We start from the raw sequence: 21,879 nt of genomic DNA, 5'->3' as shown, positions 1-21,879 counted from the left end.
CGATAGGAGTTTGGCCATTTCTATGCCAGAGAAGAGACAAAAATACTCAGATTAACTTAGCGCTAGATAGCAGCTTTACAACAAGCAAGTAGATTTAAAATTAGTCCTAAAAGATGAATTGCTTCAAAAAATAGATGGCTGGATGGTTGGAATAACACCATGTGTTCTACCGTTTGACCGTGTATGGCAAGGGATTCTAGGGGTTTAAATAAGTTATTTTAAACCAAAGGTTGATGCTCGGTTGGCATCTTTAAAAAAAAAAAAAAAAAAGCCCTTTGGACAACATATGGTATGAAGGTAAAAGTGCGCTTCTTGTTATGATAAAAGTGGATGTTTTTTTTCTTTTTTTGTTGTTGTTTGTTGTTGTGTTTTGGGTTTTTTTTGCATGTTTTTCAACAAAATTACATTCGAACTTGGCTAAACGGTAAATGAACATTGATTGCGGATTTGGGTTACGAGTCCAGACAGACTCACAATGGTCGGCGCAAGCTACAAAAAAGCAAACCATGTAAAATTAGCGACATTATTACTGTACACCCCGGTGAAATGAGGTGACGTGTCAAATTTGAATGTCGCTCAACCCGAATATATTTTATTCACGTATTTTTTATTGTTCTTATTTTATGGTTGATTGTTTTTGTTACTGCTAGGCTACCCAGTAATGATAAAAGCATCTGCAGGTGGAGGTGGAAAAGGAATGAGAGTTGCATGGAATGATGAGGAAACGAGGTACGTCTCATTCCATAGCGTGGAACTTTGTCATTAACTTGTCTTATTTTTTCTGAATAAAGTTAATTCTGTCTCTTATTCATATTTGAAGTTAGTGTTTCTTTTATCTCGGTCTAATAAGTTAAATGACTTCAAATTCAAGTTACAAAATTGAAAGACACTGTTTTCCATTGAAGGTTGTATTTCATTCTATATATAAGCCCTTTCACACCAAAATTGTGTGAACATTTAGTTTCTGATATATGAACCATCTTGTCCATTGTTCTTTTCCATTCATTCAATGGCTGAAGTGAAGTGAAATGATTAAAGGTCGCTATACACAGCATCTCTTACTTTAGTCTCTAATAAACACAATAGCTCAGTGCCATGCAGTGCAGATGTGGCTGTCTCTCTGCCTCGTTCCCCACGTTACATAAGAAACATACCATAATCCATACAATAGTTCGGTGTGAGATGTAATGTCTAATATACTGTGGGGGTGTGCTCAGCAGTGTTGTTTTCCTCAACGGTGACTATGACGAAAATATTTTAACGCCCCTTTTTTCATGCCAATGAGACGATGACGAGTTAAACAAGGTTATTTGATGACAAAAACATGACGTGATGTCCATGAAATTTGCGTTGATGAGACGGGCCGAAATTGTTAGTGTGTGGTTCGTCAGATGCTCAAAATTTATGAGATCCCTTCCTATTGTATATGTAATCTGTCTTTCAAAACATTGCAATGAAGTGCAACCTATCTTTTGTTTGGACACGCCCACCACCGGGACTGCACGCCGGGCGCATGCGACGCGCACACACCTGGTGTCGCACAAACACACCTGGGGTCATTTGTCTCTGCTCGCACAGACTGACACGCGTTCCTTTGACGGACCATGGCGACAGTGACACTCTCAAGGCTACTTTGCTCTGATAACCGCAAGCTGGTACAAGTAAACAAGACATATGTTTGATAGAGTGTGTACTTGTGCTTCTGTACTATAGAACAAGTCTACTACAAGTCTATGTTGTTAAAACGTTTTTATTTTATGTTTCTTTAAGTGCAATACAGCCACAACCAGCCAAATAAAACATTTTGGTTCTCGGCTTATTTAGGAGCTACGAGCATTGATTCCACTGTTACGTTATCTGTTTGTAATACATAATCCTTAATAGCCCATGAGAAAGTCTTTGCTATTGGGTGGAAACCTTGTATGCCTATTTTTAACTAAAACGGACTAAAACCTTTTTGAGTTTTGGTCTAATAAATTTACAAAAACTAGTCCAAAACTTTATTCTGCATTTCCGTCGTCTAAAACCGATTAAAACCTTTTTGAGTTTTCGACAACTAAAACTAGACTAAAACTATCACGAATAGGAAGAACTAAATCTGACGAAAACTAATAAGCATTTTTGTCCAAATTACTAAGACGAAGACTAAATCTAAAATGCCTGCCAAAAACAACACTGGTGCACAGGGGTATGGCGGCTATTGGGAATTTCTGGAGATTCCCAAACAGCTGGTCCATTGCCGTCCAAAATTCCTATTCATCAGTGCCCCCCCCCAAACCTCTATCACATAATAAAATACATAATTAAAAAATATATAACATAAAATATAATGATAAGAAAAGGAAATAAGCATGGCTGAATGACCGTATGGATGGATTCGGAAGGTGAAGTCCAAACCAAAACCTTTTTGTCTGTGTGGCTGATATTGTCTTAATTAGATTAAAAAGATTGCACGTCTGTATTTATTCATGTGGGTAGATTTGTGCGTGTTGTAGAGAGGTATTTAAGATTTAGAGTTGAGTTGTAAATTTTGTGCAATCTAGCCGCTGATGTCAGAGAGATTAATTAAATTAAAATTAAACATTTCAAGTTAAAAAATATTTAAAAATTCAATTGAACAGCATTCAGGCTTCTAGAGTCCTGCATTCTTCGTGGAAGGTATATCTGCATGTCTGCGTAGCAGTAGAAGGAGACTTTTTGCAATTGTGATTCGTAAAATGCAGATGAAATATGTTAAATTCTTCTATTCTTGTTCAATTAATATGAGGTGGTAAAAATAGGGCTAGGTGGTTGTTAACTCATGAAATATAACCCAGCCAAGGTACGTAAACACCTAATAAGCTCACTTGCTAAAAAATAGATGGTTCGCAAGTTATTTCTTTGAGAGATGGCGATGTTTGATGGCTCCAGCTTCAATACTATTGCAAATATCCGATTAAAGTCTGGAAATATTTCTTTGTGTATGCTTGTTTATCACAGGGAAGGGTTCCGGTTTTCATCCCAGGAAGCCGCATCGAGCTTTGGAGATGATAGACTTCTAATTGAGAAATACATAGATAACCCGAGACACATAGAGATTCAGGTATGCTGTAGTAAAGGTTTTTGATGTATTCAATCTATTTAAGTAAACAAATCCAAGGGACGGTCCGGCCTATACGGCAATTACGCAGCCGCATAGGGCCCCAACTTCACCAAAGGACCCCGATCTGGCAACCCATTGCCGACACATCCTTTCACTAATGCGCAAGCACAACGTGCGCTCCATTTATGGCAAACCAATGAATGAGGCTACATCTCACTTTGCGATGATTAGTCGAGACAACCTGCAATTGTGTGTAAACAAGGTCACCAAGCAAAATGTCAAAAAGACTGATCGAGTACAGAAAAACAAAAGAAAAAAAGAAAAGATGAACAATCTCGAGGCAGTGTGGATGATGTTAGGGCCTTGTGTTTAAACTGAGAATAGCAATTTATGTTGTCTACGTTGTCGAGACCGCGTATGCCCGCCTGCATTATCACGCGACGGAACTTAATTTATTTATTTCTGATATTTATTTATAAAGTTTAAATTGTGTCTGTCTGTGCGCTGAGCCTATTAATTTTATTTTCAGGAACGTTAGATTTCGCTAGCATTAACTAAAGATGTCTTGCACTCAACATTAGAGCTTGCATTAGGCTTGTTTGGCCATGTTCGGGTTATTTACTTATGTTTTTTTATTTATTATTCTATATTTAAAAAAAATGGTTGGCACCAATGTGCTTACAATATTAGGTATTTAACAATTTGGCAGCAAGAACAATCATAATAATAATACAACCATGGTACATTTGATCTTATACCATGAAGAAAGAAAGATAAAAATGTGTACGTAATTAGGTATAGGTACTCATTATGGTACTTTAATACTAATTTACCCCAGCTACTTTCCTTGGGCTTGTTTATCGTACTATTCATAAATGCATTAATTCTCACTCTTATCTGATATTAGGTTAAAACTATTTTGTTTGTGTATAAATATTCATATATATTCATCAGTCTATTGCATTAAAGTTTAAATTCAATGACTTAACTCAGAGCTTCTCAAAAAGCGGTGCGATGCTGAGGGGGCCCCGTGTGAACCAGGGGAACATGCTTTTTTTCCACCGTACTACTCCAGTAGTTTGCAGTGGCGCGCTCATTGCCTATTATGCGCTGCGAGTATTAACTCTGTGGTGTAGGTTTGTTTGACCACAAAAATACTATTATTTATAGTTGCGGCTGAGAGTACGTGGTGAGGGGCCGAATTGTTTTATTCTTGCAAGGGTTGGGGGGGGACATAGTAGAAAATAATTGAGAAGCACTGACATAACTCAACTGGACCAAATTAAAATACAATAGGAGAAAATGTCAATTTTTCTGGGGTGTAGTCCTGACTTGACTTGTACATCGGTAGCTGATTTTTAAAGATCCAATTCAATGACAAAAAGTATAAATGAAGAGATTGCTGCTGTCACTTTGACATAATGGGTTTTAGAGTCCTCAATAGCGGCACGATTGGTGCGGCGGATCATTTAGAGGGCCCACAAAGGAAACTTTGCTTAGGGCCCCCCAAAAGACCACCTGACAAATCCCATATACCAGGGGTGTCAAAATCAAATTGACATGGGGTCAAATTAAAAAATTGCCAACAAGGCTAGGGCCGGACAAATCGAATGAAAATAAAATTATCACACATAGTCGAGTGGACCTAATTGAACGTAACAAAAACCTAACATATATAATACTATATGATTGGATCGGACAGATAAAGCAATACTCTGTTATGGCTCTTTCAGTAATGTTTTATTTCCAACAGGCACAAAAGACAAACTTTATAAAATCCTTATAACATGCACTTTAAATGAATGAAGTGGTATTATTCAAAGTACGATCAAGTCTATTTTCTCAGGGAAATGGAAAGTCAAAAGTAGGCTAAATTTACTTTTTATCAGTCACTCAACTGAAATATTTTTACAACAATTGGATTGAAATAAAGTAAAGTGCAAACATCCACTAATAAGAGAAAAACAACACTTTCTTCGAAGAAAAGTCACATGTGCAATGAAAACAAATATTTAACTTAACTATATTTAACTTTTTTTTATTTTAACTGAGTTAAAAAATCTTAAATATGTTATTGCACAAAAATGTTCACTTGTTTAAGGCTGAGGATGATACTTGGTGATGTCTCATCTTTTGTACAAGTTCATCAAAGTTCAGGGCCAGGCTAAATCGACAATGAGAGGCTGTCAGCTCATCTGTAGCGTTTTCCTCCGGCATCTTCTCCCGTATTCTCGCCACCAGTCCACTCCTGTGTCCACACATTGCAGGTGCTCCATCTGTTGTTAAACCCACAAGTTTGTAAGGCTCACGTTTAAAAAGAGTTGCCTTTTATCTGGGCAAACAGTGTCAAAAACTTTAAGCATCCAGCCTTTGATAAAACCCCCCTCTGTGAATGGCCGGGCTGATTTAGCCATCTCTATTGCCACAATAAAACTAGCCTTGACAGCAGCCTCACTTTGGGACTTGGCTTTTCTGAATAGAGCCTGTTGAGATTTAAGACCTTGTTTTAATTCTTTCGCCTTTCATAGCCTTTGTTCCATGTCCATATGTTTCGTTTCATGATGTCTCATGTTATACTCTTTCATTACCGCCACACTTTCTCCACACAGAAGACACACAGGCTTGCCATCTACCTCCGTGAACATGTACTCCGCCTCCCACCTCGTTAGAAACCCCCGGTTGTCAGTGTCCACCTTTTGTTTAGCCATTTTTGATGGGTATTTGAAAGTTGACACTTGATGCTACGATAATCACTGCTGATGAATAATGAAATGAGGTGGCCTTGCGCAGCATGCTCCTGTCTCCCGCTCAGCACACCGCTGTTGCATTATGGGAAATGTAGTTTTGACGCATGTGACACACCAGCAGCCTGTGGGCCGGTTCTAATAATGAATTTATATCATCCCGGGGGCCAAATAAATTCCTCAGATCCGGCCCACGGGCCTTGACTTTGACATATATGCCATATACTGTACATTACAGTGCCATGAATTCTTTTATTAAATTAATTGGGCAATAAATATTCTATCAAGCTCTATATGGAAATCCAATTGCCACCTGAATTTCTACACTGCTTGTACCGCCCTTGGCAGCAATATTTGAACTAAAATAATTGATTTCCGCATTTGTTGCTCATTGTCTGCTCTCATGCCCCATGCCTCTCCTGCTTTCAAACTTGATATTTTGCTCCTGGTAGTCAAGGAGCACCTGCACCTTGTCCAACAATGTACTTTGTACTTTGTCAATACACGCTCTTTGGATGCCTCCAACGTGCATGCCTTCAGGATTTTGACCACCTTTTGCAGGACCCTAATAGGTCGCCCCCTATACCTACACTGACCCAATGCCGTCTTGCAGAGAATGCACGTCACAACAGTGTGGTGTCGTAGTGATAAATGTGCCAGTACTAGACTGGCCCGCCAGCAGTTCAGACCTGTTTCCCATTGAAAATCTGTGACTCATTATGAAGTTCAAAATATGGCATGGATGCCTTCAACTGTTGAGCAGCTGAACTTTTACGTCATGTACAATTGGTGTCCTGAGTTTCCAAGTGTTGTTAAAAGGAATGGTGATGTAACACAGTGGTCAACTTGCATACTGACCCAACTTTTTTGGGGGGGTGTTTCAGACATCAAATTCAAAATATTTGCAACAAAAAATGAATAGTTTCAATTTGAAAAAGAAATATATTGTCTTTGCAGAATTCTCATTTGAATATAGGTTGAAAAGGTTTTATTCAACGTCCCAACTTGTTGGGGATTGTATTTAATTTTATCTGACAGGCACTATGGAAATGATTTTGTGAAATTAAGATTGGATTAATGATCTGAAACATTGAAGTGCGATGACTATGCAAAAAATGAAGTATTAAATAAGGCAGGGCGAAAATACTTTTTTTCTGACGCTATATACCATCTTAGATGGACTCATTTTTTGTAAATGTTAAGCATGAAACATTTTGTACTAGCCCATTTCAATGCTCATTTGATATTTATTATACATGGCTCAAAAAAAGAAATAAATGAATAAATAAAGGGAACACTAAAATAAAACATACCGTATTTTCGCGACCATAAGGCGCACTTTAAAATCTCTAATTTCCCCCAAAACAAAGGTTGTGCCTTGTCATGCGACACGCCTATTCTATAGACTGAACAACGCAAAAATCTAAGGTCACCACTTTCAATAATCTCTCCTTTATAGACCTTGTCTTGGTAATTACCTCTTGTTTCCACCCGTGGCCTGTTCTATTTGCGCACCAAATGGATTCTCAATCATCATTGCTTCCTAACTGGGCAAGTTGATTTCATTGAGGAGTGATGGACTTTGAATTATATTGTGATGTGTTGGTGTTCCCGTTATGTTTTTGAGCAGTGCATTTTAAAAACTGCTTGCTTTTATCAGTGAAAGTGTTTATGTGTCACTTAATTCAATAGTTGAGTAATTTACAAACAGATATTTTGCAAATAATTACATTTTTGTTTAAATACTATTTATTGTTACATAAAGAACAGTATGCTTCTTCTCATAGGTGTTGGCTGATAAACATGGCAATGCTCTCTGGTTGAATGAAAGAGAGTGTTCTATCCAGAGGCGGAACCAGAAGGTGGTGGAAGAAGCTCCCAGGTTTGTAAGAAACGAATGTACATTTTGCTTTAGTCAAAATGCTTCTTTGTAATGGTATCTATTAATATATTCAAGGCTCTTAAAAGATTTTCAATGCCTTCATTTGAGGACCGATTTGCCCAATTATTCCCTGGGACCTGTAGATAATATTGTATTAAACAATAACAATATGACAATATAACATGGTAGTTGATTGTAGGTGTGTTGTATTTCTGTTCAGACCCATGTACTCTGAGAACCCCTAATACAATATTCAGTGAAATCAATTGTCTTCAGAAGTAACCTAATGAGTAAATAGTACTCTTGTGTGTAATTTGGTCTTCTAAATATACTTGTTCTGTGAAGGACTTAACAGTTTGTGACAGAACACTACCGAACAACACCTTGAAAATAGAAAATGACCTGAAAGGTCAGGGATAAGGTTGTGGGTTGAAATTTAAAGCATTGAAATTTAAAGCATATTTAGATGACTAAAATATTGCATGCTTTGAACATTTCTAAAAAGGTTCAAATACCTAGCAAGGTGGGAATAATTTTCAAGGCAGCGTATATATCAGTTTTGACTACACCAAATTCAAGATGCACATGATAGAAATGTCAGATCAACATGTTCCTTTTAGCAAATCAGATTTTCAGGGATTGTTCTGGTTTGTCAGCGCAAAAGCCTTCAAACAGTGAATAGCTGGGGTTAAAGATGATATCAGTCTCATTTTCTGCCGATTTTGCACTTCACAGTGTCTTCTATTAGTACTTTATAATTATATGTTTGACAGAATTGTATTCTCATACTCCAATTTTGACTTTTCTAGTACTTTTCTGGACTCAGTGACAAGACGAGCCATGGGTGAGCAGGCAGTTCAGCTTGCCAAAGCTGTTGCATACTCTTCTGCTGGCACAGTAGAGTTCCTGGTAGACTCTTCAAAGAACTTCTACTTCTTGGAGATGAACACACGCTTACAGGTCTGTGTTGGCATATGTGTCGAAATTCATTCTTGTTCATTCTCATTGTTTTTATGAGACCTATTGTGTTTTAAAATAGAACTGAATCATCACATTCATTAGATGTAACCTGAAAATATTTGGCTTTAACATCAACAGTTCAATGAGAAAGATGATCAACAGTTCAGTCACATATTTACAGTGTCTCTAGATCAGTTACTTGTTACAGTATTGACATTAGACATTAGTATGGTAACAAAACACCAAAAATCTCACCCATTATTTCTGATTCTCCTTCTAGTTCTTCTTCTTATTGTTGTTATTATTAAATACTTGTACTGTTGTTTCAACACTGGAATCTCTGTACCTTTTTAGCAGATTGAGATGGCCCAAGTTTCCGTTTTGCTCGACAAATCCTAGTAACATTAACCACTGTTGTCTTAACTTTGGACTCTAGGTTGAACATCCCATAACAGAGTGTATAACTGGTCTTGACCTGGTTGAGCAGATGATCCGAGTTGCCAAGGGTTACCAACTGCAGCACAAACAGGAAGATATCCCAATAAATGGTTGGGCCTTTGAGAGCCGCGTCTATGCTGAGGTTGGAATCTCTCCACATAGTTGCATTTATTGCAAAGTTCTTTGAAATATCCATAGAAACACTAAAAAATTTATAAAAAAACCTATATACACATCATCAGTTAAACAACAAGCTGTCAATTTGACCCTTTAATTATTTCTAAAATGAAGAAAGAAAAAAAGCATTTCTTTAAAAACAACTTTCAGTTTGCAAAGAGAGTTGAAAAAAATAACTTCAAATTGAAATTAAACAACAGTGTTTAATCTGTTCTATTTTATTTTATTTTATTTTTCTATCATTTCAGTACTCTTACCATTACAGTACTTTTATCATTGCAGTATTCTTATGAGTGCAGTATTTTTAATCATTCAGTATTTTTTTTTTTTTATCATTGCAGCGTTTTTATTTATTTTCCCCTCTGTACCATGGACAGGCATTAGGAGTGTTTCCTTACACTTATATATGTTGTGGGATGTATGTATATGCAGGGGGATTTGTGTTTATACGAATATAGTGTGTATATTTGCATGCTTTTTATGAATGTCTGCTGCTAATGTTATACATTAACGGCTACATCACGCCGCCGCCTCTGTGTGATCGATATCTTTGCTGCAGTAACACTGAAAATGTCCCCATTGTGGGACTATTAAAGGACATCTTTATCTTTAGAAGAGTGCCTATGTTTAAAATTGACAGCTCAAATTCAGTTACAACTCTCAACGCATTTGATGCTCAACTCGTTAACTCGTTTTTTTATAATCGTTTAGCGCCACCCACGGGTTAACTTGAGAAATGCGTTTTTAGTGCACATTTGACACTCAAGGGTCTGATGCAGTTAATCACAATGCATGAAGCTTGGGAAGGATTGTATCGGCGTGCAATCGCCAGCAGATCAGATTACAGTCAGTACTGTTTTTAGGGAACAAAGACAACACAGAGAAGGAAATAACATGGCTATCCAGGGCTATCCTGCTGCATGGAAGCCCAGACTTCCCACTACCCATACATGTTTTCCAGCTCTTCCTGAGAGATCCCAGAGCGTTCCCAAGCCAGCCGAGAGGCATAGTCCCTCCAGCGTGTCCTGGTTGATCTCGGGGCCTGCTGCCGCCGGGACATGCCTCACAGAGGAGGCATCCCAATCAGATGCATGAGCCACCTTATCTGGCTCCTCTCAACACAGAGAAGTAGTGGTCCCTCTTGAATGATCGAGCTTCTCACCCTATCTCTAAGGGAGAGGAAACTCATTTCGACCGCTTGTAACAGAGATCTTATTCTTGACGGCATCCCTCACCGCTGATGTCCACCAACAGGTTCGAGGGTTGCCGCCACAAGACCTGTCGTTTTCTTTGATTGGGAGGGGTTGGTGCAAAGGGAGCAGAAATAAGCAGAAATGCACAGAGTTGGAGAATGGAGCAAAAAACACGTTTGGGGGGTTTTGATGAGCAATTTTTATTTAAATGGCTAAAGGCTAAAAACATTTATTTTAGCACGATACAGCCCCTTTAATTAAAAACTAATGAGTTAACTTGAATCGATTAATTCCTCATTCAAAATGTCTCCATCCATCCATCCATTATCTGTACCGCTTCTCCTCACAGGGTTGCGGGAGGTGCTGGAGCCTATCCCAGCTGTCTTCGGGGAGTAGGCGGGGTACACCCTGAATTGGTTGCCAGCCAATCGCAGGGAACCATCTGTGCTCACACTCATACAGAGGGGCAATTTAGAGTGTCCAATCAACCTGCCATGCATGTTTTTGGAATTGGGAAGAAACCGGAGTACCCGGAGGAAACCCACGCTGGCACGGGGAGACCATGCAAACTCCATGCAGGAAGGTCGTTGCCGGAATCGAACCCATGACCTCTGCACTAAGAGGCCATTGTGCTAACCAGTCGTCCACCATGCCGCCTCAAAATGTCTCCATATTACCTATATGTATTAACTGCCCAGACATGAGTCATTTTTACATTGCTGTCATATTTCGACACTTGAAAATCTAAATTAACCACTCACCCTTTACGATCCCTGATACACATTGTATGGCATGCCTGACTTTGGAAGTTCTGATGTAAATGTAGTTGTAATTTGAAGTATACATGTATCAATGTCATATGATTTTTGAGCACTTCCAAAATTTAGCTGTAGATTATGATACAAGGTTTGAACAAATTACAATTTTCCCCCTAATTTGAAGTATACATGTATCAATGTCATATGATTTTTGAGCACTTCCAAAATTTAGCTATAGATTATGCAAGGTTTGAACAAATTACAATTTTCTCCCCCTTGAAGGTTTATGACACTTATATTCTGAAAGGACACCAATGGGAAGAAAAATAGACAAAAAATAGCTACCATAAAATAGCATATCTTTCAGAAAAGGTGACCGGGTACTTATCTTTTGTTAAATTGAAAAGTGTTTGGGGGTTTTTTTTCTTTCTTTTTTGTGTGTGTGGGGGTGTGGGTGTGTGTGTGTGTGTGTGTCAGTAGATGATTACCAGAAGCCAACAAAAGTGTTGTCTGTTTACCAATGGTTAGCGCTGTTCCTGATTTTAATTTGGTCGATTGTTACTTCCTGTTTTGTGTTAATGTTTTTAATTTATTAGGATTTACAGCCAACATATCACTTATTAATTAGATACTCCTCCTCAGGTACTGTAACAAACTTTATCAAATACCCCCATGATGAGAAGCGGTTCAGATAATGAATGGATGCATAATTATGTCAATGTAAACATTAATGTTCTTGGGAAAGACTGCAAAATAAAAGACATCCGGTACAGATTTTGATCAGACTTCAAGGTACAATGCGGTATTGCAACAGGTCGTAGTATTTCATTCGTAAGACAATATTGAAGATTTACATTGTTAAAGTTTAACCTTACTGTATATATGAATAAAGTTCTTTACGTGTAAATGAATTATCATATAAAATCTTTGATTTGTCGTTTTAGGACCCTTACAAGTCATTTGGTCTTCCTTCCATTGGAAGGTTGTCCCAATACCAAGAACCAAAGGATCTCAGCAATGTAGGCAATATGTTTATGAAAATTCCATACAACCTCAATGAGATAGTAAATCCTTACTTAGATATAAGTTTTCTCATTTTGAAATAATTTGTTTTGTTACTGGCAGGTTCGGGTTGACAGTGGCATCCAGGAAGGAAGTGACATCAGCATCTATTATGATCCTATGATTTCTAAGGTTAGTCAATTTTATTATATATATATATATATATATATATATATATATATATATATATATATATATATATATATATATATATATAATAAAATTAGAAAGCCTGCATTGTTTAGAGATGTTGTTTATAGCTGTTCGATCCATGTAATGCACGAGTTATTCAGATGTCCAACTTGTGGTCATTGAACTTATCTCGCGTCCAATGCAGAATACAAGATAAGATAAGATAAGATGTCCTTTATTAGTCCCACAATGGGGAAATTTGAGGTGTTACAGCAGCAAAGATATAGATCACACAGAATCGGCGGTGTAATGTAGCCGTTAATGTATAACATTAGCAGCAGACATTCATAAAAAGCATGCAAATATACACAGTATAAACGTATCTAAGTGTAAGGAAACACTCCTAATGCCTGTCCATTATACAGAGGGGGAAAGGCTGTAATGATAAAAACTAATGAATGATTGAAAATACTGCAATGATAAAAATATTGCAATGATAAAAGTACTGTAATGGTAAGAGTACTGAAATGATAGAAAAGTACTGCATGATAGAAAATACTGCAATGATAAAAGTACTGTAATGGTAAAAAGTACTGCAATGATCAAATATACTGCAATGGTAAAAGTACTGTAATAGTAAAAGTACTGCAACGATAAAAAAAATACTGCAATGATGAAAGTACTGCAATGGTAAAAGTACTGTAATGGTAAAAATACCGCAATGATAGGAAATACTGCAATGATAAAAGTACTGTAATAGTGAACGTCCTGCAATGGTAGAAATACTGCAGTGATAGAAGTACTGTTATAAGAATACTGTAATGGTAAACAAAATACTTCATTGGTCAATATTTAAGTACACCATTGGCTGAAAGTACAGTAGTAGTATATATTGCATCCTAGGACTGCACAATTGCACTAATGCCCTCCCGTTTGTAGGCCTGACCCAATGTTCTTGTTAAAAAGTCTGACAGTAGTTGGCAGGAAGGAGCGGCGAAATCTCTCTTTGGTACAGCGAGGGTGTAACAGTCTATCACTGAAGGAGCTGTGGAGTGTTCTCAGAATGTCATTGAGTTGGTGGGCTGGGTTGTCCAGCATTGATGACAGTTTTGCCGTCATCCTCCTGCCCCCCACTGAGTCCACAGAGTCCAGGGAGCAGCCCAGGACAGAGCTGGACCTTCTCACTAGTTTGTCCAGTCTCTTTTTGTCCCGGCCCGAGATGCCTCCTGCCCAGGAGACCACTCCATAGAATATGACTGATGAAACCACCGAGTCATAGAAGTTCCTGAGGAGTGTTCCCCGAACGCCAAAGGACCTCAGCCTCCTGAGTAGGAAGAGTCTGCTCTGACCCTTCCTATAGAGAGCGTCTGTGTTGTCGCTCCAGTCCAGTTTATTGTTCAGATGAACACCCAGGTACTTGTAATTTGAGACCCTCTCAACGTCTGTTCCCTGGATATTCACTGGTGCAGGTGGAGAGTGCCGACGCTTGCGGAAATCCACCACCAGCTCTTTGGATTTCACAGCGTTGATTTGGAGGCGGTTCTGCTGACACCAGTCCACGAACCCCTGCGTAACCCCTCTGTGCTCCCGATCGTCACCGTCAGTGATGAGGCCGACAATCGCAGAGTCATCAGAGAACCTCTGCAGGTGACAGGTTGTGGAATTGTATTTGTAGTCCGAGGTGTAGAGGGTGAACAGGAAGGGAGCCAGAACAGTTCCCTGCGGCGCTCCCGTGCTGCAGAGGAGCACGTCAGACACACAGTCCTGTGTCCTCACGTACTGTGGCCGGTTTGTGAGGTAGTCGTGAATCCATGTGATGAGGTGGTGGGCCACTCCCGCCTGCTCCAGCTTGTCTCCCAATAAGGCGGGCTGGATGGTGTTGAAAGCACTTGAGAAATCAAAGAACATGATCCTCACCGTGCCCCCCGCCTTCTCCAGGTGGGAGAGTGAAGTGTGGAGCAGGTAGATGATTGCATCATCCACACTGATGCCAGGCTGGTATGCGAACTGGAGTGGGTCCATTGAGGAGCTGACCAGGGGGCGCAGATGGACGAGGACCAGTCTCTCCAGGGTCTTCATCAGATGAGACGTCAGCGCCACTGGTCTGAAGTTGTTGAGCTCCTTCGGATGGGGTGTCTTTGGAACCGGAACCAGGCAGGATGTTTTCCACAGCTGGGGGACTCTGCCCAGCTTCAGGCTCAGGTTGAACATGTGCTGGACGATTCCACACAGCTGGTCTGCGCAGGATTTGAGGAGCTGGGAGCTAATCCCATCTGGGTCTGCTGCCTTCCTCGCCTTCATCTTCCTCAGCTGGTTCTTCACCTGATATGTTGTGAGGAACAAGGCTGAGCAGGAGGAAGTGGTGGTTGTCTGATGAGGCTGGGAACTGGAGCCTGTGGAGAGAGAGAGGGGAGAGAGAGGGGGAGAGAGGGTCTCGTTCGCAGTGGCAGGAGAGGTTGGTGGGGGCATCAGCAGGGGAGCCTGAGCGGGGTCAGGCATTTGATCAAACCTATTGAAAAATAGGTTCAACTCATTTGCCCACTGAAGCCCCCCACCCTTCTGGGTCTTACCTGGTTGTCCGTGGCCTGAGATGGTCTTCAGGCCCCTCCAGACATCCCTGGCATTGTTCTGCTGCAATTGTTCCTCCATCCGCATCCTGTAGGACTTTTTCCCCTCTCGGATCCATCTTCTCAGCTGACGCTGCACTCTCTTCAGCTCGTCCTTGTCGCCTGACACAAAAGCCCTCTTTTTCTCCTTCAGGAGAGCTTTAATGTCCGGTGTGATCCAGGGTTTGTTGTTGGAGAAACATCTTACCGTCCTGGTGGGAATGGTGTTCTCCATGCAGAAGTTAATATAGTCTGTAATTGTGTCTGTTAGACCATTAATGTCTTCACCGTGAGCTTCGCTGAATACCTCCCACACAGTTGTGTTGAAACAGTCCTTTAAGGCCTCCTCGGCTTCTCTGGACCATCGCTGAACTGTGCGTGTCACAGCTGGCTGCCTGTGGACTAGAGGTTTGTACACAGGCAGGAGAGCAACCAAGTTGTGGTCAGCTTTGCCCAGCGGGGGGAGGGACCAATATTTTATTGTCTCTGGTGTGGCAGGTTACATATTGTGTGAATGAAGGCAGAGAGGAAGAAGGAGAAGCATGATTGAAGTCACCAGAGATAAGGAGCAGGGCATTTGGGTGCTGTGTTTGTAGCCTGCTCACAGCTGCAGTCAGTACGTCACAGGCTGTCTCACTGTTAGCAGAGGGTGGCACGTACGCCGCCACCGCGATCACATGATTGAACTCTCGCGGAAAAATAGAACGGGCGCATGCTAACAGCTATCAGCTAAATGTCCCGACTGCAAAGTTGATCCTTAACAGTTATGTGCCCAGGGTTACACCATCTATCATTAACAAACACAGCCAGCCCTCCCCCTTTCCTCTTACCGCTCTCCAGTGTCCTGTCCGCGCGTAGTATTTGGAAGCCGTCCAATTCCACGACGGCGTCCGGCGTTAGCTCTGTTAGCCACGACTCCGTGAACACCAGCAAGCTAGCCTCCCGGACAATCCTCTCGTGCCGAGTTAGCGCTGTTAGCTCGTCCATTTTATTGGGGAGGGATCTAACATTCCCCATAATAACGGACGGGAGGACGGGGTTGTATCGTCTCCTCCTTGCCTGGTGTTTAGCCCCCGCACGACATCCCCGTCTCTTCCTCCTCAGCTCGCGGGGGATATCGGGTCTCGCTCCGGGAGCCGACGCGGGGTTAGCACAGAGTGCTAACAGCTGATCTCTTGAGTACACGATCGATCCGTAGTGTCTTTATTTAGATCAGGGGTCTCAATCTCGCGGCCCGCCGGCCGCAAGTGGCCCGCGGGATGATAGTTTGCGGCCCCCGCCTTATTATGAAAGTTTAATGTTCGTGCGGCCCGCAAATTTGATATGACTGGCACGTTACAGTGTTTTGTGCGGAGCTGAACGAACCTACCAATCACGGTGGAGTATATGGCTCTCGAGGGTGGGACATCGGCCGGGCTTGACGTAAGCAGAGAGTTACAGCTGCGAGTTCATTTGTGTGCTGGGATGAGACTGTGACTGGTGATGTTGAAGATGTGCGGACGGATTATAGCAGGTTATGGATGTAGAAATGGACTATGAAGTGAAACTGTATCACTCAAACAGATAGTTGTCAGGATATGATTATACATCTTTGCGGGGTCTAATGATCCGCTCACGACGTAGTTAATTCTCTGTGGGTTAATGCTGCACTTTCATCAATGGGATCCTCATCAAAAGGATATGCCATGTTCGTAATAGTCGTGAAAAGTGATGAACAATATTTTTTTTTTTTATTAAAGATGACGGAACTACGGCAAAATTGGCCGGCTGTTTGATTGAATAAGGAAATGATTTCTCGTCTGTGCCGGTGAAAGCTGGCGGAGACAGACTCGGTTTCATTCATGAAACTTGGTCCCGACCAGTTTAGTGTCAGAGAGTCCCAGGGGCAGTTATCTGTTATCTGTTATTATGAAATAGGTTGTAGTTATCGTTATCTCTCTCTGTAAAAGTAGTCAAAATAAATGACAACAACGGTCCGTAAGCAGTCGCCTTTTTGCGCTCGCCATATGATACTTACCATAGAAACACCATGGCCTTCATGGGGAGCATATCTATGTTCCCCGCTTTGTATGGGGCCGGGGAATATAGGACCCTTTTTCTAAATATAAGTCAGATGTTCCCCGCTTTTCCCCAAAAGGGTCCTATGCTCCCCGCTTTCCGCCAAAAGCCTTGAAATTGTGTTGTATTTCATAATTAATCCTTACCTCCCAGCTAATCCTCATCTCCTCCTCCCACCCTCCCCCTCTGTCTCGCCACGAAATAATCAAAAATTCATGTTCAGAAGAAGATTAAAGAACTGTTAATACAGACATTTGACTCATTATTATTATTATTATTATTATTGATTACTGATTAATTTTCTTATTAATTCCTTATTTATTTACTTATTAATTCCTTATTTTATTTTTGTAATGGTTAAGATCAATTTACCAAGACTTGAGAGAACCACCTGAAACAAATGTGGTGGAACAGGGTCATAAGGGGAGCCAAATGGCTTAGTCTAGCAAACCAAATCCTCTAAAAATGTCAAGGAAAGCGTTTCAAAAGAATTTAACACTGCTGAACACATGGACAGAGGGAGTAATTGTGTTTTTTGAAACCAGTCGTAGCTGTAGAAATGTTTTCACTGGAAAATTTCAGGAATTTCAGGGGAAGAGTCTAAGTAAACAGGCTGAGGATGTTTAAGTACACACTCATTTCAATTAATCGTCCAGCCCTAGAAGGTTTGGTCACAATGACAACATAGATCATGAAAAGCAACCAAGGCTTTGATTTAATATGGTTTCTGTTTGAAGTTAATAACCTATGGAACTACAAGAGCAGAAGCCCTTGCCAAGATGGAGGATGCTCTGGATAACTACGTCATCAGAGGTATATCCAACACATTTCCATTTTAGGATACGATCATCTTTTTTTTTAAATGTTTGTTTTTTTGGTATAATGTATGGTTTTTACTCTAGGTGTAACCCACAACATTCCACTCTTGAGAGAAATAATCACCCATCCACGCTTTATTTCTGGCGACGTGAGCACCAACTTCCTTCCAGAGATTTACCCTGATGGCTTTAAAGGTCACCAGCTACAAGTGGAACAACAGCGGGAACTAGTAGCTTCTGCTGCAGCACTGTACATCACAGCCCAGCTCTGTTTCCAGAACGTCCTCGGTAATTTAAGGTAAGGACTCCAGTATATTACAGCAGGCAATATTTTGTTTCATCATTGCTATCAAATTTATATCTCGGTGGGGAAAATCAGAGAGGTTCTATCAATTCTTAGTAATCCAACAATATTGCCCATGCCCTGTTTCAGAGCTAGGTTTGGATAAGATTGTCCGTGTTACTAAAACTTCTGTGAAATGTTAATGTTCACATTTGATGTGTCAGCGGTTATTGGCAGCAAATGCCTGAACATTACCGGGAACAGGCCAATGGTTGAGCGATAGTTTTGTTAATCATTAACCTGATGAGGTGGGAGAATGTAACAGAAGGTTACGAGAGCAAGCAGCAGTAAAAGACTAAGCACGAGGGCTATGATAGTAAAAATGTTCTGAACCGGCATGCTGCCAAACCATTTCATAATGTTTTCCAACCATTATGTATAACATTATGTTTGCTTTGAGTATGTTGTTCTCTCAGTTGTTTCATTTGTCTAGAAATAATGTTAAGTTACCACCATTCCCAGTGTGCATAGTTATTACAGTGCAGCACTCGTCCACCACCATACTGCCTACACCTGATCCTCGGCAAGTAGTGTCTAGTGCGAGCCGTCTAATTGATATACTGTTGTTGATTGCACGCAGGCGCACACACACGCACGCACACTGAATTAAACTAAAAGTCAGCAAGTCCAGGACTAGCCGGGCTTGCAGCAACGTCATCAAGACTTGGCTGGAAGTCCTGCATTTCGGGGATGGTGGGAGGGCTGGCTCCTCTAGATTCTGATGGGACCTCCCCAGGATCCTTCCCTTCCAGTCTGGCTTCTCCTGTACTACCCGGAGAGCCTGTAAGAGTCTCAAAGTCGTCATGCTTGGTATGGGTTGGAGTGACTTTACCTCCAGAGTCGTCTGAGCTGGTCTGTTCATCCACGGTATCTGTCAGGTCATTTGTGCGGCTTGACTTAATTGTGGGGCTAGTGAGTCACCGCTATGCACATGGTTACCCTCTTGCCATTCTGCTCGTTTTTGAGACGATCGGAGTGTGCTTTGGTTGTCGTCCGTTTCTCACACTGTGGGTGTCAGTGATCTGTCTTAGATTATTAATTGTCCTTAATGAGTAACCGTATTAGAATTAAAACAAACGATCACCCACTGTACTTTGGAAACAGCTGCCTTCCTGATCGATCTGTCAAACTTGAAAAGGACTGATGTAAGTTTAGCAGCTCTTGTTATTGCCGCTCGGACTCATTTTTTATTTACTTAAAGCCGGAAGCATTATTTAGATATCTTCAGATAGGCATCATTTTATCCAAAAGGTGAGTGGCTTAAATAAAAAATTGGTTAAAAGATGACGAGAGAAATTGAAATTCTATCGTTAATGAATTTTTATAACAAAATTCATTCAAATAATCATCGATCAACGAAAGGTGGAAATAGAAATATGTTGGCAATGTTGAATCATTTTGGACTGGCCGATGCCATCTAAGACAGTTTTAGTCAGGCCTTATGTTATACTAGAAAGAAGCAACTTGGGTCCCTTAAAATATCAGAATCAGAATGGCCTTTATTGTCTTTGTACTTAGTGTACTTGTGTTGTGTGTTTTCATCGCAGGGTACTCTCAATACCTGTGGAGAGTAGTGGCCGGGAGCTACATGCACAACTGGGAGAGGAATGGCATGAAGTGGAAGTTAATAAGTCTGGGGACATGTATACGGTGAGTACAGTTTGCTTTACCTAAATTGATCAATCTGATACATTTCAGGCAGATGTTTTTAATAAAAAGGCAGTTAATTACACAATAGGTGTTACCGTATTTTCCGGGCCATAGGGCGCTCTTTAAAGTCCCTAATCTTGCCCAAAACAAACAAAGCTCCTTGTAAGGCGGCGCGCCCATTATATGGACTAAGCATCACTCGCGACCATCAACCCTTTTACTCATTGGGCTGTTCGGAGTGCATGTTAGCACACCCTGCTGGTCAAAGTCTGAGTCATCTATGCTTCTAATTGACCGTGACTTATACATTATGTGACTATGGTGTTTGGGTGATGGTGTAGGAGAAAGCTGGACAAAAGGGCAGCTGTCCACAATGTTGTAGTCTGTCTTATCATTTATGTTATTGCAAGCAAGAAACGTCCCAGGTTTAGACAACAGACAAAAAGCCCAAAGCACAACAGCACATCTCTCTAAACAGCCATGCACATCTCGCTAAACAGCCATGGACATCTCTCTAAACAGCCATATGATTGGCTGAGTCTGAGTGGCTCCCAAGAAGCCATTTCTGTAATTGGCTAAGGCTGAGTGGCTCCCAAGAAGCCATTGCTATAATCTTTTTGTGTTATTTTTATTTCTTTTGGGTATATTGATGGCATGAGAGATACATGTTTTGTGTTAATCTTATTTCTTTGTTTCATTGTTTGCTTGTATGCTGAGTTTTCTTGGGTTTTGATTTGAAACCGTGACTCTAAGGAGTGTGGTGTGTGGTGACCAGTGAAGTCCCTCCCCTGACCTTGTCTAGTAGGCTAATGCCAAGACACCTTTTATTGGTTAGTCATTATTATTGACAGTGATTCCTATTAGTTTCATGACATCTGTCAATGAAATGGGGTGATACCTCTGGCAGCGATTCTTTATGGGATTGAGTCCTGGTGAACTGGCATCAGCCGAGCTAGCGTGCGCGAGCAGCCGAGCTAGCGCGAACGAGCTAGCGCGAGCAGCCGAACTAGCGCGAATGTGCTAGCGGGAGCAGCCGAACTAGCGCGAACGTGCTAGCGGGAGCAGCCGAGCTAGCGCGAACGTGCTAGCGGGAGCAGCCGAGCTAGCGCGAACGTGCTAGCGCGAGCAGCCGAGCTAGCGCCTTGTTATGCGGCGCGCCTAATATATGCATTAAAGACGGAAATAGCACCCTCAACTGGTGTTGCGCCCTTTGATGCAGCGCGTCGTATGGCCATAAAAATACGGTACTCAAACTATTGTCAGGATATTTTCAGGACACTTCAGCTTTTCCACAATACAGAATATTATTCCAAAATGGAATCAAATGCTTTTTTATAAGGAATACATGCAGCACCTCATTATGAAACAAAAATATTTCTTTTTAAATGTGTGCAAAATTATTAGAAACAAAAATTTTAAAAATGAAATGCTATTAAATAATCTGTTCCATTTACCCCCAAAACATCTAAAGAACGGCGGTTGACTCCAGCCGAATCTGAATTAAATGATAGCAATGGTGGGATAGCCGCAAATGTGACACATTCCGTAGCTTTCTAATAGCTCTCTCACTTTTTTGTAAATATTCTTCAGACAGAGTACCAGCTTCTTCATTCTGGCAGGATATTTAAAGTTGCTCTGACCAGTGTTGTTTTTGGCAGGCATTTTAGATTTATCGAAGTCTTTAGGATTGAAAATGCTGATTAGTTTTCATCACAGTTGGTCATTCCTATTCGTGATAGTTTTAGTCTAGTTTTAGTAGACAAGAACTCAAAACGGTTTTAGTCTAGTTTTAATTGATGGAAACAAAAAAAAAGTTTTCTTCTAGTTTTGGTAAATTTAGTCAACGAAAACTCAAAAAGGTTTTAGTTTACTTAAGTTAAAAATAGGCATACAAGGATTCCACCTAATAGCAAAGTCTTTCTGATCAACTACTAAGGATTATGCGTTTACAGATAAATTGGTAACAGTGGAATCAA

The 21,879-nt window shown here is 40.7% G+C and overlaps 1 protein-coding gene across 3 annotated transcripts in view; it reads left to right on the top strand.

Moving 5' to 3' along the window:
• pcca (propionyl-CoA carboxylase subunit alpha) overlaps positions 1–21,879 on the top strand; it is a 57,082-nt gene that overhangs the window by 28,084 nt on the left and 7,119 nt on the right. For 2 of the 3 annotated variants that reach the window (XM_088304116.1, XM_088304118.1), the window contains 10 exons: positions 651–729; positions 2,980–3,082; positions 7,614–7,708; positions 8,518–8,668; positions 9,105–9,248; positions 12,179–12,253; positions 12,360–12,428; positions 17,830–17,905; positions 17,995–18,208; positions 19,801–19,903. In XM_088304116.1, the coding sequence (XP_088160242.1) occupies positions 651–729; positions 2,980–3,082; positions 7,614–7,708; positions 8,518–8,668; positions 9,105–9,248; positions 12,179–12,253; positions 12,360–12,428; positions 17,830–17,905; positions 17,995–18,208; positions 19,801–19,903 (1,109 nt within the window). The remainder of the gene's footprint in view (positions 1–650; positions 730–2,979; positions 3,083–7,613; positions 7,709–8,517; positions 8,669–9,104; positions 9,249–12,178; positions 12,254–12,359; positions 12,429–17,829; positions 17,906–17,994; positions 18,209–19,800; positions 19,904–21,879) is intronic. The other variant, XM_088304117.1, reaches the window with a different exon arrangement.

Source organism: Idiotropiscis lumnitzeri, chromosome 9 (genome assembly GCF_059441095.1).
Source record: "Idiotropiscis lumnitzeri isolate Australia: NSW breed Sydney's pygmy pipehorse chromosome 9, RoL_Ilum_1.0, whole genome shotgun sequence".
NCBI classification, from domain to species: domain Eukaryota; kingdom Metazoa; phylum Chordata; class Actinopteri; order Syngnathiformes; family Syngnathidae; genus Idiotropiscis; species Idiotropiscis lumnitzeri.
The sequence above is the reverse complement of the archived record's forward strand: the minus strand, read 5'-3'. Positions and strand labels throughout refer to the sequence as shown.